The 17,824-nt window shown below is 35.0% G+C and overlaps 1 protein-coding gene across 3 annotated transcripts in view; it reads right to left on the reverse strand.

Annotated features, from left to right (window-relative positions):
• Positions 1-1,242: 1,242 nt before the first annotated feature.
• The window catches only part of slc4a5b (solute carrier family 4 member 5b), a 37,522-nt gene continuing 20,940 nt past the window's right edge, over positions 1,243-17,824 (reverse strand). For 2 of the 3 annotated variants that reach the window (XM_079861256.1, XM_079861254.1), the window contains 19 exons: positions 16,918-17,075; positions 15,956-16,043; positions 15,713-15,867; positions 14,888-15,016; positions 14,626-14,800; positions 12,519-12,652; positions 12,134-12,405; positions 10,638-10,693; positions 10,322-10,513; positions 10,043-10,156; positions 9,045-9,158; positions 8,709-8,870; positions 7,504-7,682; positions 7,351-7,423; positions 5,179-5,247; positions 4,458-4,631; positions 3,283-3,456; positions 1,464-1,570; positions 1,289-1,370 (listed from right to left, as the gene is read on the reverse strand). In XM_079861256.1, the coding sequence (XP_079717382.1) occupies positions 1,466-1,570; positions 3,283-3,456; positions 4,458-4,631; positions 5,179-5,247; positions 7,351-7,423; positions 7,504-7,682; positions 8,709-8,870; positions 9,045-9,158; positions 10,043-10,156; positions 10,322-10,513; positions 10,638-10,693; positions 12,134-12,405; positions 12,519-12,652; positions 14,626-14,800; positions 14,888-15,016; positions 15,713-15,867; positions 15,956-16,043; positions 16,918-17,075 (2,523 nt within the window). In that variant the 3' untranslated portion in view covers positions 1,289-1,370; positions 1,464-1,465. Of the gene's footprint in view, positions 1,371-1,463; positions 1,571-3,282; positions 3,457-4,457; positions 4,632-5,178; positions 5,248-7,350; positions 7,424-7,503; positions 7,683-8,708; positions 8,871-9,044; positions 9,159-10,042; positions 10,157-10,321; positions 10,514-10,637; positions 10,694-12,133; positions 12,406-12,518; positions 12,653-14,625; positions 14,801-14,887; positions 15,017-15,712; positions 15,868-15,955; positions 16,044-16,917; positions 17,076-17,824 lie in introns of all 3 variants that reach the window. The other variant, XM_079861255.1, reaches the window with a different exon arrangement.

Raw genomic sequence — 17,824 nt, forward strand, 5'->3', positions numbered from 1 at the left:
GCTGTGTTTTCATGTGTTCGTAGTCAAAACTCAAAAATGATTTTATATTTAATTATTAAAAATTGCCATTATTTTATATGAAAAAGTTTTTTAATTGTATTTTATTTAGAAAATATTTTAGTTTGTTTTGTATATATTTTTTATTAGATCAGATAACATTTTAAGCTGTCATATGTTATGTTACAATGTACCCCACCTATGGGGCATGTTGTCACATTTCACTTCCATTCTTTCGGGGTATATCAAGAAAAAAGTATATACTATATTAATAAAACAAAACCACATAATTGTACTAGACATGTGGGAAATTAATGTGGGGAAAAATAAATACTCTGAACCATAAGTAGATTTACACAAACTGAGAAAGTCAAAAAGCGTTACTTTGTGCCCCGCTCTCCCCTACGGAGGTACTAGTGTCCAAAAAGCTGTGGCACAGCACAACACATGTAAATCTGTACATGGGGAAACTAAGAGCTGACAAAACGAAAAATGACAATGAAAATACATTCATCCCTCTTTTATTCTTTATTTGAAGAAAATACAAATGAACAAACAAAATCTAAATAAAACAAAACCTGTGCGTTGTTCTCAAGGACCATAGAGACCCATTCACGACTGTCTGAAAACATTTTCAACATTCCTCAATTACACATTTCTGATTTTTAAATACAAAATTCTACAGTATGAACTCAAAATCTATTTCTGGAATATATATATATATATATATATATATATATATATATATATATATATATATTAATTGTAATGCAATACAACAAATTTAATCCAACTGAACTCTATTAGATACACTGTTTTTCTAGCTATAATTCAATTTATTTGTGTCTCACTAGATTCTATGAAATCCATATTTAATATCATACAGTTCGAATATATTTATACAATGATAATGAAATCATAAACTTAGTTTAAACCTCTTCCACTTATTTTTGTTCTTCTCTGAATAGGGTTTCACAGTTTACATGCATGAATCTTATCTTAACACGCAGCAAATGAGCTCAAACTGGCACAGCGCTGTAGATCTAATTGAAGAATCTTGAGTAAAATCCAAGGGCTGAATGACTCACGCGCAATATGGTCAATGTGGGTTTGGAAACGTGCGTCACTTGCTGCGTTGGTAAGGTACGTAAAAATATCATACATCTGTGAGCCTCGTGTGTTTGGGAAACTGCCAATGATGCTACGCTTGTGACTCAGATCGTATCTCATCGTAAGTGTGAGGACAAACATGGTTTGTGTGTGTATGATCAGCCGGATGCTTCAGGTTCATGTGAGGGATGAGACACGTGACTGGATCCGTCCAAATCCAGGTCTGACTCGCCTGGGGTGCAAGTAGAACAAGGATGATGCTTCTACTCAAACACAAATATAAAAGAAACAAGTGGAAAAAATATATAAAGATGAGTTGCTTATGGGAGAGCATCTCTTTGCATCACAGGACTCACGGTTAGGCCGAGGGGTCAGAGTTAGAGGGGTTTGGACAACATGCTGAAGGTTTGATCGGCTCCAGAGGAATCTTCACTGACGGGAGGGAGTCTTTGGGACACTTTGACTGGGAGAAGACGACACCATTGCAACAGACAATATGCATGCAGGAACACTAGCACTCAAAAGTTTGGGCTCAGTACGATACTTTAATCAGAAATGTTTCTCGAGCAGCAAATCAGCATATTAGAATGATTTCTGAAGGATCGTGAGACACTGAAGACTGGAGTAAATTCAGCTTTGATCACAGGAATAAATTACATTTTAAAATATACAGTGCTATGCATAAGTTTAGACACCCATGCTAAAGTTGACTAAAAAGAGGAATAAAAAATCATCTTTTGGAAATTGAACTTAATGCCTTAATTTAAAAAATTAGGAAAAATCCAACCTTTAAGGACACCAATTTTCTTTGTGAATGAATAATGTATCGTAAATAAATAAATGTTCTTCCTTAAAATACAGGGTGCATAAGTTTGGACACCCCTATGTTAAATTCCCATAGAGGCAGGCAGATTTTTATTTTTAAGTATTTTTTTTTTTTTTTTTTTTTTTAGGATACTATGCATCCTGATAAAGTTCCCTTGGCCTTTGGAATTAAAATAGCCCCACATCATCACATAGCCTTCACCATACCTAGAGATTGGCATGGGGTACTTTCCATAAGATCATCTCTCAATGCAAATCAAACTAGCTATTAGGCTAACTGAAATAAAACCATGCCAGTCTCTAGGTATGGTGAAGGCTATGTGATGATGTGGGGCTATTTTAATTCCAAAGGCCAAGGGAACTTTATCAGGATGCATAGTATCCTGGATCCATGAAGTAACTGGCCTTTAAAAATAAAAATCTGCCTGCCTCTATGGGAATTTAACATCGGGGTGTCCAAACTTATGCACCATGTATTTTAAGGAAGAACATTTATTTATTTACGATACATTATTCATTCACAAAGAAAATTGGTGTCCTTAAAGATTGGATTTTTCCTAATTTTTTAAATTAAGGCATTAAGTTCAGTTTCCAAAAGATGATTTTTTATTCCTCTTTTTAGTCAACTTTAGTATGGGTGTCTAAACTTATGCATAGCACTGTATATAAATAGAAAACAGTTTTTTTCAATTATAATAATATTGTACTAAATGACTGTTTTTACTGTGTTTTTGAACAAATAAATGCAGCTTTGGTGAGCAGAAGAACATAAAAAAATCTTAACAACCCCAAACTTTTAACGGTAGTGTATATTTCATAAGTGTACGTACACAGGGTCCAAAATGAACTTGAAGCTGTGTTGTGCTGCCAGCTTTTCTATAACAGACTGTATTGCTTTGATTCAATGTGCTTACATTAGATGAACATTTAGCGATATTGAAATTTAAATCATGTACTTTGTTGCATTTCCTACCAAAGTTGGCCAGTAAGAGTTTAATTTACTCAGCAAGGCCAAGTGTTAATTCTGGACCCTGAATTAATAAATATTTCATGCAAAATCATCATTCAGCACTGTACAAATGACCACAAACTACACAATAAAGGCAGGCTGTAATAAAGGACCAAGAGACGAGAGGACAACTCTGGCTATGCTAAGTGTTGCACAAGAGGGAGAATTTAGCAGGGACTTAAATGGTAATAAGTGTTATACAGTGCCTTTTCAGCAACACTGTGGAATTAAAAGATAAAATATGAAAGATTAAATCACAACACACACAAACAACATAAGAACATCTCTGTGTTCATGAGTGTCTCAGCATGATAACATCTCGCACATCTGTTTGTTCTTACCTCTTCATCGCTGTTGTTGTGTTCATCCGCTTTGACTTTTTTCTTCTCTTTCTTTCTCTTCTCGTCCTCCTTCTTCTTCTTGTCCTTGTCAGGCAGGATGTCGTCGAGCCAGGCCAGGTCATGCTGAGAGAAGATCAGGTCCAACATCCTCCTCACGACCATCAGGCCCAGAATCTGACGGAGGAACAAGTCACTTAGCATTTGTGCAAGCGAATAGTATTCAAATACAAAAAGTGAACGACATACTAATAATCTGGGTGAGTCACATATGATCTCACAAACACTTCAGGCCATCTTTCATCCATACACACACACACACACACATATGCACAAATTCCAATAATCTGTGTAGAGAAAATAAAGCCTATTTTAAGACTGTTTAAATGTTTTTGCATTTACATTTTCGTGAAAATTAAGCATATTTTCAAGAATTTAATTTTTCAGAATAAAAATAAAATACACACTACATGCTAATATTCTGAAAGAGTCACATATGGGTAAAGGTCAGGTCATATTTCATCACAAAATAAAATAAAATAAATTGCATAGAGAAAATAAAGCCTATTTTAAGACCTTTTAGATTTTTTTGCAGTAGGATCTGATGAAAACTCATATTTCATCATAAAATTAATAAAATAAAATATTTTTTAAAGATATTCCGTCATTATCATTTATTTGCCTTATGACATTTTCAGAATAAAAATATTATAAAATATATATATGTTTTTATTTTATATATATATATATATATATATATATATATATATATATATATATATATATATATATATATATATAAAATAAAAACAATATATATATTATATATATATATATATATATATATATATATTATATTTATTTTATATATTTTATATTATTTATTATTATTTTATATTAATATAGATAAATATTTTACAATTTTAAGAATAAAAATAATATATAAAAATAAATATAATATATATATTTATCTATAATATAAGTAAAAATATATATATATTTTTTGCATTATTTTCATGAAAATTTTTAATATTTTCGGATTTGTTTCTTTATATTTTGGGGTAAAATATGATCCAAACATCCCTTCATGAGATTCACCTAAACACCACATCAGCTTGTGTTTTAAACACATTTCTAGTGATTGGTCCAGAGAAGCAGAGTATGTGGAGAGCTCGCACCATGACAGGGAAGATGATGGCGGCCACAGTGGACTTGAGGATCCAGAGGACGGCCAAGCAGATGATCTGCACCAGGGTGAAGAGATGCACGCGCCGCAGGGGGACGTGCCGCAGGAACGCGAAATCTGGCTGGTGCTTGGCTGGCATGAGGTACAGCTTCATCCTCTCCCAAAACTAAGTAGAAAAGTAAAATCTATTGAAGTATACATACATATGTAATAGTTTAAGGTCATTTTTTTTAACCCTGTATTATTTCTTTCCCAAACAAAAGACTCTTTTATGATACTTTAATGCTTTCTAAAGCTTGACTGTTTAAATAATCCTCCAATTTTGTTGTATGGAAATGAGCATCTCAGATATTCTCCTTTTAAAGGAGAACTCCGGTCAATTTTAACATTGAGCTCATTTTTTTGTAAATTTGGAGTGCTGTCAGTACAGAGAACAACGACAAAAATCGGTGTTGCCTACATCATGTTATCCTCTTTTTAAAATTTGCACCCTGTTCACAATACATAGTTGTTACTCCACTGCATTTTCGCTCAAATTGACCTTTATACTTGGACATTGCTTTCTGTTTGTCTGCGAGTTTTGTTTAATTATGGCACAAAATCAATTCCATAGAAAAAGCATACCGGTAATAGGGGCACTTTCATTTTTGGGGGAACCATTCGTTTAATACAGCAGAGAGCGATCTGAACAGTTTTTACAGAGTAACGTGTACCTGAATGCCATGGAGAGAAGCGACACCCATGTAGAGGAACACACCATACAACACAGGCATAGGGATGTACTGTGGAGAAATACAAACAATTATTTGTACAGCTTCTAAATTGCACTAAAGCTCTATTCGGATGGTTATTGTTTCTCATGGGGACGTCTGTAAAAACACACTTTCACTGCTCACATGTTCAGTCACATGATTGACAGATGTAAACAAAATGTCTGTTATTGCTTGGACAGTTAACAAATTCATATTTAATTTAATAATAGAATAAATAATATCCTTTTTCATTATTTGAATATTTAAATATATTTAAAAATAAGACAATTTACACGCTACAGTGTTAATGGTTATGCTGCCTTCACGTGCTAAAGGAAATATTTTGTAAATATGAGTTTCCTAGGCAGAAATTGGACATTCTCAAGTCATATTTACTACTGGGAAACTCTGAGATAATTTTGATACCCAAGTTCCCGAGTTGGAGTGCCATAAACTTTAAACAAGAACAAGAACGATTTCTGATGTGACTGCTATTCTTTATTAGTTTTCTCCACGGTACCTACATCGCCTTGTCTTTTTGTTAAAGCAGTGCATATTTACATATATGAATAATAATTTGAAGCATATTGTATGTATACACAGCGAAAATAGCCAGTATTTGACAGAAATTCCAGAATCTAGATAGCGCAGTGAATGTTTATATGGTTGCCAACAAATGTGACGCTACATTTTATCCAAAATTAAATATCTTTAATAAAGTTTGGCTTTAATAAGAATTCCCCAAGAAATAGGCAAGAATAAACCTGGGCTGCGTTTCTCAAAAGCATTGTAAGCACCAATGGTCTCTATGATCAACAGCTCACAAATGCTTTTGAGAAATGTCCCAGTCCTGGTGTCCTCCATGATTCCAGTTCATGAACCCCAGGAGCTCGCAATCATGACTTCAGAAGTGGGAAGTAGGCAATTTCTGAAAGCAAGTGAAGGCAGCATTAATTAGGCTGGGGATTTATACATGGGTGGTGAGAGAAAAACACAGACATTCTGGATTCGGGCAGTAATAAAACTATTTATAACGATAGTTATATTTTAACGATCCTATTTTAACGATCTAAGCGCATGGTCTAAAGCGCAGGGCGCAAGTTCACTTAGGGTGTGTGTCCGAATCCACTTTTGCTAGATTAACGACGGGAAAAATGGTCGGTGCTCCCAGCGCATGGTCTAAAGGGTTGTTCCTATTCTCATAATGAGTAATGGGTGTGTTTTGGGATTTACGTGTGTTAAACCAATCAGAGTTTCATCTCCCATTCCCTTTAAATGCCAGTTGCGCTCGCGCCATGGCAGATTCGCTATTTACATGACGGAATTTGATAGTGGAAAGACCGAACGCGTCTCCAGAGAGCAAACGGATCTGCTCGTGAGCGAGGTAAAAGTGCGCAAGCAGAACATCTACAGGACAAGCCGGATTCACCATATCTTTATGTACACAATAATAATCTTTTACATTGTAATCCTTCTATTTTAAATATTTGGCATGTTTGTGTGCTGTCCCTGTGTGTTTAATAAGCAGAGTGTACGCGCGTTGTGGACCCGCCTATAGGAGCACATTACTAACGCGCTCATTAAATAACAAAAAAAATATTGCGCCATTAACTTTAGAGCAGGTTTGAGTTGGTCAATGACTCAGTTTATTTCTGTTCCTCAAAATAGCAACGCGCCAACAATGTGCCAGAACACACCTCGCTTTCAGACCAGCAGCCCATGGGCACAAATGCATTTGCTATTTAAACAACGTGGCACAGGACGTGAAAATGATAACTGCGTCAGGCTTAAACTAGCAAAAAACACTTGCGTCGCGCTTGCCGCTGCATTGCGCCGGATGTAAGATAGGGCCCTAAATGTTCAATAATATTAATATTCAGCAATGTTACTGATTTGACTGCACTGAGACTATTATGACATCAGTGTTTTCTGCACAGCTGCTTTAAAGCTGAATTGAACTCATCTCATAATTGATAAACCTGCTTTTTGTAAAGTGCTATAGAAATAAAAGTGACTTGACTTGAAATGTTGCAATTACCTTACATCCCCATGAGAAACAATTACTGTCCAAATAGTGCTCATGTGACAAAAAACAAGCATGATTTTATAAAAGTAAAGTGCAGTTTTGATTACCTGTAGGACTGGTGCAAGGAAGACAGACACTCCAGTGAGGACAAACACCAATATGCCCGTGAATCTCTGTTCCCTACGATAAACACAAACGGAATAATTCTCATACTAATATTTACACTTAAATCTACAGAAAAGGTCTTGCTTTTGACTTACCGCACACCAAGAAACTGTGGCTGCTCACCAGGAGCACTGGACTCACTTTCCATCCTCAGAGAGTCGATGTGTGCGATGGAAATGACCGTGGCCGCTACGTACCAGGGCAAACCCATGAAGGAGCAAATGGCCATGAGGATGCCCACCCAGAACAGGTCCAGGTGATAACCACAACCTTTCTGCTCCAGGGAAAATGGGGAAAAGACATTTTGCAATGCTAGATGGAACAACATGGACATGCATGCATATTACATAATCATAACTCAACATCATGGTGCTGGGGGATTGCGCTTGGTCACCAGTGGGTGCTAGCCAGTGTTATTTTAGTATTATTTATATACTATTATAGTATTTATAATAAGTTTTATTAATTTGGTTATGTGCTTTTGTAATTTTTATTAGTTTTTTTATATATTTATATTTAGTTTTATTTCAGTTTTAATAATCTTAGACTTCAACTTTAATATTATTACAGATAGTTTTTAGAAAATGTTCTCTTTTTTTATTTGTTTAAGTTTAACCCTGTAAAGCCTGACATGAAATAAAAATCCTAAAAATCTAATTTTATTCAGAGGCCCAAACTGAGCAAAAATATGCAATTGCATGCCGTTGCTGATATCTACTATAAAATATCAGTCGTCACTCTATATCTGCCAATAATATGTCTTAGTAAGATGATATTTAAATGCTTAGTCTTTTGATCAAAGCTCTGTAGGTTTTATTCTGGGGGCAAAACATATAATGCAACGTGATTCAATGATGAACAAATAAATGTTCCTCAAAAGCCTGTTGTATATTTGATACATACATTTTAACATGATTTTAAAAATAATTATGTATGGATAATCAAGTAAACCTTCAGTCAAAATAAATGTTCACCATGACATATTGCTAACAATATAAAAATTATCCTTATGTTTACTTTATAAAAATCATTAAATATATTTTACAACAAAAACACACATGTAACCTGAAGGGGGACATTTTTATAATTATACTAAAAGGCCTTTTACTTACTTTTACTTTACAGTTTTTCATCAAATATTTTTTTTTTTTTTATGTAAAGTACCAAAAACGATTTACAATTTTTTTTTTTTTTTTTGCATTTCGATACAGTGGTTCTGATTGGTTGCTAGAGTGTGAGAACGAGTGCTGATGTAGTGTGTTGTTAAAAGCTAATAAGTTTCATAGGTGACGTCCAGCACCTTTAGTTTGTTTTCTTTTCGGTTGACGATGACGGCTGTGATCTGCTGATCCATGAAGATGAGGATGGTGACCAGCAGAGCAGGTACAAAACTGGCCATGCTCATCCACCACGGGTTCTTCCCTAAAGGCATGACGATCCAGCCGCGATCCGGCCGCGTGGGCTACACACACAGAACAACACTCAAGAAAGTCAGCATAGCAAAAACCAGTGGTGAAATCACATGTAAAGCACATTGGATTAATGTGATATTAGTATATAATCATGAAGAAAAAGCTCAAATAAATGCAAATGGGAGGGTAAAGAAAGATACGTGTGTATCCATTGCACAACGTACCTTAAATTCGGTTGGCACAATCAGTTTAGGTGTTTTAAGCCCCATTAACATATCAAGACCCACAAATGTCATGATTGACGTGAAGATTGCAAAATCACTGATGAGTTTCCGAAGCTGCACAATTTGCAGAGGAAAAAGAAAGATAAAGACAGAGAAAACTAGACACAACTAAATAAGAACTAGAGACGATCAAAGGCTTTATAAGACAAAAGTGCAATAGATTTAAAAATGCAAGAGTAGCATGTTTGATGCCTTCAAGTCTTTCTGAGAAGTTTAAATTGTTTAAATTGTTTGTGCTCCATTGGTTACTATACAATATTGTGATGGCGTTCACGTGTGCTTTTAGCTTGGAAATCCAGACCTAAATCTGAAAGATTAATGGTCTGGCGTCGACTAATGAAAATCGGCCAGCTCGAGGGGCGGCACCAAGTGTGCATTTGAAAATCTCACTGCACGCAATTGGATAACACTACGACCAATCACAACAAGCCCCATACGCTTAGCTACCAGCGGAGCTAACTGGTAGATTAGACTCTTACCGTATCCGGTCGGCAAAACAGCAAAAACTCCCTTCTTGCAAAGGAACGATTCAAGCGGCGTCTTCTGTTCCTGTTTTAGAGAAAAAGCCAAGTCTAACTCGTTCATTGTAGCGGCCAAAGCCGTTTCAAACAACTGGTGTTCATCCATAGCCATCTTGCAATGTTTACTAATGACTTGGACATCACAGCGCTGTCGTCTTCTGTTTAGCTCGCCTATATCAGATAACCCGCTGTGATTGGTGCAGCTCGGATACAAGGGCATATTTAATGAGCATCATTACTCGACGCCAGAGTAAATTCGCTGAGCAAATTCAACTTGTGCTCTCGTGAGAATTTCCAGGGTAGTGTACTTTTCCCCTATATACAACATGATGAAGACTTGAAGGCAGCATTTCATTCAAATATAACCAACATAAAAGGCATGTCTGTGGTATAACATCAAGATGACACATTATAGACCTTTATCTGGGTGGGTACATGCAGTTTGGGAGTATCCAAGGACAGCACATAATCCAGAGCACAGAAGACCAGGATGGATATAATTATGGAAAAATCTGCTATCAAGGCGCGACACTTGGAGAAAAACAGAAGCAAGTTGGGGAAGAGAGAGAGGTAAATACAATATGGATTAGGATGAGAAAAAACTGTCTCCATACGATCTGAACCAGAGAATACAGAAGCAGGCGTGTTGACATACATGGGAAATACATGTGAAAATGCTCAACACAGTGTCCCAACCTTGGTGGGGAAGTAACGGCTGGACTTGAACTTCTTGAGCGAGATGGTCATGGAGTAAGTGCCGAAGAACAGGATGAAGGACAGCATGGCCAGATCTGGGACGTATTTGCAGGATTTGCCCACCAGGGAACCGCCAAATCTCAAGCACTCTTTCTTAGTCATTTGACTCCAGTCCAGAGCCGTGAAGTTGAACTGAGAGGAGGAGTGAGATCGTGTGTGTGTGCACCGACCACAAAACAGAAAAAAGTATGGTAAAAGTAATAGTGATATCTTTTGTGAAGAAAAACGTATGAAATACATAACAGTTTCAACTCACCATAGAGTAATCAGAGATGTTTTCAAGGCCTAATGGAGAGGACGTGTTGAAAGCCACTACAACAGAAGGTAAAGGTGCTTATTGACAAGACGTATCATACATATCATACAATAACATCTTATATAGACGTTCAAGGGCTGTCAAGAATTGAAACAGCATGCCAGTAGACGGTACTTACTCCAATCAGCAGCCAAATCGAGTATGGGCGGCAAAAACAAATATGATACACATAAGTTGCAGGGGTCAGACGTGACAAACCAATATGTCATCCAAAAACCAGAAAAGTCAACATTGCATTTTAGTATGGAAAACACTTTTCCTCCATTAATGAAAGCAAATATTCAACAGAAAATATTTTGGATCTGGATCAAGAACAGTGAGCGAATGCAGGATTGCAGTGATTTGTGGAGAGTAAAAATTAAATGATTAATTGTAGTCATTTTAGTTAATAAAAATTACACAAATTAATTAATGCAACACAAAACACTGGCTAAATTTAAATGATATTTTCATCAAAAGACCAAAAATTATGACTAAATTACATTTTATTTTATTAAAAAACAATGACTATTATTCATAATAAAAATATTATTATTACATTAATTATTAATAAGAATTACAATAACAATACATTTTATTATTTTGAATATTGTTTGAATAATATATTTTAAAACATAATAACAATACCATATCTTTTTAAATATGTTATCCAAAAGTAATTATTATTATTCATAATAACAAAATTTAATTATTTATAACAATTATGATACTAATATTGATAATTGTATCATCGAATAATAATTGTATTACTGAATAATAATAATAATAATTACTTTTGAATAACATATTAAAAAACAAACATTATTATTATTTATAACAACATCAAATATGATCAATTATTAATAATATTTGTATTATTTTTTAATAATAATGACTTTTGAATAAAATATATATAAAAAAAATATTATTTAAAAAAAAATAATAACCACTTTTGAATAAAATATTTTAAAACATTGTTATTGTTATTCATATTATTATTAGTTGGCAACACTTAATATTCAACAGTTTAATTGATCTGACTGTACTGACGCTGATGACACTGGACGATACATCACTGTTTTCTGCAGAACTGCTTTATAGATGAAATGAACTAATTTAATAATTGATGATCTTTATAATAGAACTAAATCAACACTGAACTGACTTCAGCTGTACAGCCGAAATGAACTCTGTTTGCATCATTGAATCATATTCCTGTTATCACTGTAAAGCTGCTTCGAAACAATCTGTATTGTATAAAGCGCTATATAAATAAAGGTGACTTGTCTATTATTATATATATATTTAAAAAAAATAATAATTCTTGGAATAACATGCACTGGTGAATGAAAAGTCAGGAAAGTGTAAAAAAGAAAGTAAATAGGGTCAGTTTTTATTTCATAAATAATAATACCTGTGAAAGGATGTTTTTCACTGGGTCGAGGGGTCGGACTCACCTTGATCAGGAGCCTGGCACTCACACTTGTAGCTGGTGATGTAATCTGGCTTGAAGTCTCGATTGATGGGGTAATAATTGAAGGTGCCCATCATTTTCTTAAGGGCATCAGAGATGAAGATGAAGGAGATGAGGCTGGAGAAGCCCTCCTCGGTGAAGCGCGTCATGTATTTGATGATGTAGCTGGCGTCTGTGGCCACCAGGATCAGACACTGGAGGCAGGAGTGCAAGCCGATCCAGAGCCGGATCTCCATGTAGTCAATTTCATTGTTTCTGAACACAGACGACAATTCGGTTAAAGAATCAAACTCAACGGAAGACTGCTGCTGACTCACATATTTCCATGGTTTTTTTTACTTTACTAAATCACAGGATGTCACACTCACATGCTGAATTCATAAAGCAGCTTTTCAAAGATCAGTATTGGTCCCGTAGAGCTGAGGATGATGAGCGGTTGACCGCCGAAGAAACAGAAGACCGCGCCGGCCAAAGCCGTGCCCAGAAAGCTTTCCATCACACCCTGAAAGTCAATGAGACACAGCAAAAAATAATGGAGCAAATAATGAAACAGAAAAAGTTCAAACACTGAATGCACTTTCAATGAATAAAACTTGAAATTAACATATAAAAATTTTGACTTAATATTGTGATAAGAAATTTTAAGACGCCCGCTTCTTATGGGAGCCCATTTCCGCCACATAAGAAAACAAATCATGCTTTGGTAAGTCATAATTATGACATATAAAGTTGAAATTATGAGATACTATATCGTAATTTCGAGATAAAAAGTAAAACAATTATGACAAAATGCTGTAATTACAAGAAAAGTATGACACAAAAAGTCGAAATAAGATACTAAGTCATAGTCTTAATCTTGACTTTTTGTATATTTTGTCATAACATAATATTAATGACTATTTGTCATAATTGTCTCATAATTTCAAGAATCACAATTATATGGAAGCTTGTTTCCGCCACTGAATAATAAATAAATAATAATAATTGTGACTTTTTATCTCACAATTCTGACTTTTTTTCTCAGAATTGCGAGAGATGAAGTCAGAATTGTGAGAAATAAAGTTGCAATTGCGAGATATAAAGTCACAATTCTGAGAAATAAAGTCGCAATTGGGAGATATAAAGTCAGAATTGTGTGAAATAAAGTCGCAATTGCGTGTTATAAAGTCAGAATTGTGAGTCCGTCTTTTTTTTCCTTAGAATTGGACTTTATATCTCACAATTGTGTTTATATCTCACAATTCTGAGAAAAGATGTCAGAATTGCGAGATATAAACTCGCAATTATGTGTTATAAAGTCAGAATTGCGTGATATAAAGTCGCAATTGCGAGAAAAAAAGTCAGAATTCTGACTTTATAAGACGCAATTGCGACTTTATTTCACGCAATTCTGACATTATATCTCGCAATTCTGACTTTATAACACGCAATTCTGACTTTATATCTCGCAATTCTGACTTTATAACACGCAATTCTGACTTTATATCTCGCAATTCTGACTTTATAACACGCAATTCTGACTTTATATCTCGCAATTCTGACTTTATAACACGCAATTCTGACTTTATATCTCGCAATTCTGACTTTATAACACGCAATTCTGACTTTATATCTCGCAATTCTGACTTTATAACACGCAATTCTGACTTTATATCTCGCAATTCTGACTTTATAACACGCAATTCTGACTTTATATCTCGCAATTCTGACTTTATAACACGCAATTCTGACTTTATATCTCGCAATTCTGACTTTATTTCACGCAATTGCGACTTTATTTCACACAATTCTGACTTTATAACACGCAATTCTGACTTTATATCTCGCAATTCTGACTTTATTTCACGCAATTGCGACTTTATTTCACACAATTCTGACTTTATAACACGCAATTCTGACTTTATATCTCGCAATTCTGAGAATGTAAACTCGCAATTGTGAGATAAAAGTCGCAATTATCTTTTAAAATGTTTTATTCTGTGGCGGAAACAAGCTTCCAAACAATTATGATTTTTTATCTCATGAATACAAATTTTTCCTCATAATTATGACTTAAAAAGTCAAAATTATGACATTATAAGTCATTATTATGATTTACTAATGCATTATTAAGTGGCAGAAATGGGCATCTGTGTGTTCCTGCCTCAGAATAAAAAATAAAAAGGTGATTACGTCTCACAGCTGCAACTTTTTTTCTTGTAATTGTGACCTTATATCATCACACAATTGCACCTTTATTTCTCACATACTGTACATTTTCTTAAATGTATTTTTTATTATAAAATGTCTTATTTTTAAACTTTCTCTCACTTTCTCCTTTTTTTAAATTTGGACTCTAAAATAGAAATTGTATACTGGCCAGGCCAACTAATTGCTTCATATTTGGCTGTTTTGAGATTATTGCATGGGCATTATGTCAATTATATTCAAATATGGGCATTATATCCAAACATTTGTGTCTAGGAGGTGAATTACTTGGTAGTTGTCCGTGGCGTCCCCCAGCAGTCCCCCAAAGGTGATGGCATTGGTGATGCAGCCCAGGTAAATGAAGAGCACCGCAGAGATCGACTGGATGTGGAAGCCGTCGTAGAAGTCACTGAGACACCAGGGCGCTTTACGCTTGATGTCCAGCCACAGTCCTCCGCAAAATCTGCACAAACAGAAAGAGTCTCAGAGGTCACGTAAGGTCAATCTAAAACCCTAGCACTAGCAGGTGAGCAGGCTCAGCGGACGCTACCGGCCAGTGAATTTCAGCTCCTCTCCAAGCTCATGCGGCGCTGGCATTTCCTCGTCTTCGGCAGACGCTCCGCCTCCTCCTGCGTTCCCATTCGGCTGCCCCAGCTCATTTAGAGTTAAAACTGACTTCCTGCAGAAACAAACACAATGAACTTTGTGCAAACTGCAAAATCTTAATTGAAAGTAATATTTAATATTACGGAATAAATATTAAATCATATATTTTCACTTGAATAAAGCCAGTTAATTTAGATTCTACCACATAAAGTACATGTTTTAGGTTACAACATTTTTCACAGTGTGCTTTTAATGATAATGCAGTGTGTAAACGGTACAGTGTGTCTATTATGTTGACAAATCTGTTTTCAATTTTTCACTGTTTTGAGAGAAATCTCTTATGCTCACCAAGGCTGCATTAATTTGATCAGTAAAAATGGTAATATTGTGAAATATTATTACAATTTTCTATTTGAATATATTTTTAAATGTAATTTATTCCTGTAATGAAAGCTGAATTTTCAGCATCATTACTCCAGTCTTCAGTGTCACATGATCCTTCAGAAATCATTCTAATATGATGATTTGCTGCTCAAGAAACATTTCTGATTATTATCAATGTTGAAAACAGTTGTGCTGCCATGATAAAAAAAAAATTCTGTATTCTTTGATGAATAGAAAGTACAGCATTTACAATGTTACTATTTCAAATAAATGTCTTTACTGTCACTTTTGATCAATTTAATGCGTCCTTGCTGAATGAAAGTATTCATTTATTGAAATATACAGACCCCAGACTGGTAATATACATAGACTCATGATTTAATACCTCATATCTGCTGAAGGCAGTTTCTTTGGGGGTTCGATGCGAATCTTGGGGTCCCATTCTCCAGGAGGAAGAACTATCACCTCATCCAAAAACTCATCAATCCCAGCAATCAAGTCGTCACGATCTCTGGCTTTATAGGCCACGTCACTGAAGAGCTAAAGATGGTGACAGATACACACGTGTTAACAAATACTGTGATGATACTAAACTCTGAGGCACAGAATTACTAAGACTTTCTCTCACATCGTCAACCATGAGTGTGGCCATGGCCCGACCGATCTCATTGTAGGATTTGGCTTTGCCATTGGGACCGAGCAGCACGAAGAGAAACCTGGAAAATACAGCACAAAGAAAATTCACATTGTATTTGATTACAATTTGAAGCAATTACAAATCACATCGGAAATGTAGTCTTTCTCTTTCTGTAAAATGGATCAAAAATATGATTAAAATGTGATGATCTCACCCCTAAATTAGAAATACCACCTGACTTTAACCACACTTATTTTCATTTCCTTTTTATGTCTTGTCTTCCAGTAAAACGTATATATCCAAACTTTCTTATCAGATTTACTAGAAAAGCAAAATTAACCTCAATATAAGACTTGTTTTTAGAGAATATATTACATTTATTTAATTCTTTAAATTCCTTTGTTACTCAATTTTTTCCCCAGTCTTGTTGTAAACATAAATTGAATTGAACAAACCTAAATAAAGTTTGTCAGATTTACTTAAAATAATATTAATATTTAATAATAATACATTTATGAGTCAGTTGAGGGGAAAAAAATATTCTCTGAGAAAACGTTATAACATTTATCTAAAATAAATGCATCTTTTCTAAAGGATATTTATGCATTTATGTCATAATTTCAACTTTTTGTCTTAATTATTATAATTATTATTTACCAAAGCATGATTTTTTTTCCCTTATGTGGCAGAAATTGGCTTCCATAGGCTTAGAAGCTTTTACTGTAAACGACAAAATATGAAATATATGAAATGCAGAAATCATAATCTTTGTCTTTGTCATAAATAAAGTCTTTGGTTGCACAAACACTTGTATTTCCAATCATTTGCAAAGGAAATATCTGGAATATATGGTAGAAGTCAAGTGCGGTTTTGCCAGACTGTAACATAAAACTAAAGGCTATTGGCTATTTAAACAGCCAATAAACATATGCAAAATGTTTGGGAATGATCACCTGGTTGGCACAGGGACTTCAGTAAGGCCTCCTAGCGTTGCGGCTTGAGCCAGACGCACGAAGGCCACCAACGGCTTGTCTAAAAAATCCACCTCTCCAATCAGCACGTTAGACGCCTCAGCATCTCTGGGGATCTTCTTCATAAATTTATTCTTCAGCTGGTGGGTGAGATGACAATGCAGTTAGGCATCATGGGTGAGTGGGTTTAAAATTAGACCACATAGTCAGATGCTTAGGGCATGAAATTTCCATGTTGGAAAGAGTTTGTGCCTCATTCATGCCTCTTTCATGATATCAATATGAGCTCCATTATCAATGTCTGACGTGCATGCATGCGATGGAAATGGGAAGCGTCTAATTTTTTCCAATAGCAGATCGATAAAGTTACGCAACCACACCGGGAAAACCAAGCAATGCACACACACACGAACCAATGAAAACAGCCGATCGGCCACGGTGGCCTCAAAGAACACGTGGATATGGAATGGTCTGTGCTTATGGTCAAAATCAGCTTTTAATCTTTTAATGCCACTTTCAGAGTCAATTCACTTTCTGCCACAAATAAACAAGCTCCCTTCTCACGTCCAAAAATTATATAAACACTCTTAGGTCTCACTTAGAAGTTGACCTTCTGGTAGTGTTGTAGTCAAGACCACCTAAACAGAGACCAAGACAAGACCAGCAAGATCTCATACAAGTCCTTTTTGCAATCATATCATGAATTTTGTGGGCATCTGTATTAGTAATTAGACATTTTGTTGACATTTTTGACACAATCCCTCGATTTCTGAACCAGCACAAGAATAATTCAAATTAGAAATAAGTTATTGACTGCATTTGAAGCAGGAAGTATTACATCCAATCAAATCTTCGCAGTTGTGGTCTTGACCAGTAAATCAAATCCTAA

This window comes from Squalius cephalus (assembly GCF_949319135.1).
Source record: "Squalius cephalus genome assembly, chromosome: 24".
Taxonomy (NCBI): domain Eukaryota; kingdom Metazoa; phylum Chordata; class Actinopteri; order Cypriniformes; family Leuciscidae; genus Squalius; species Squalius cephalus.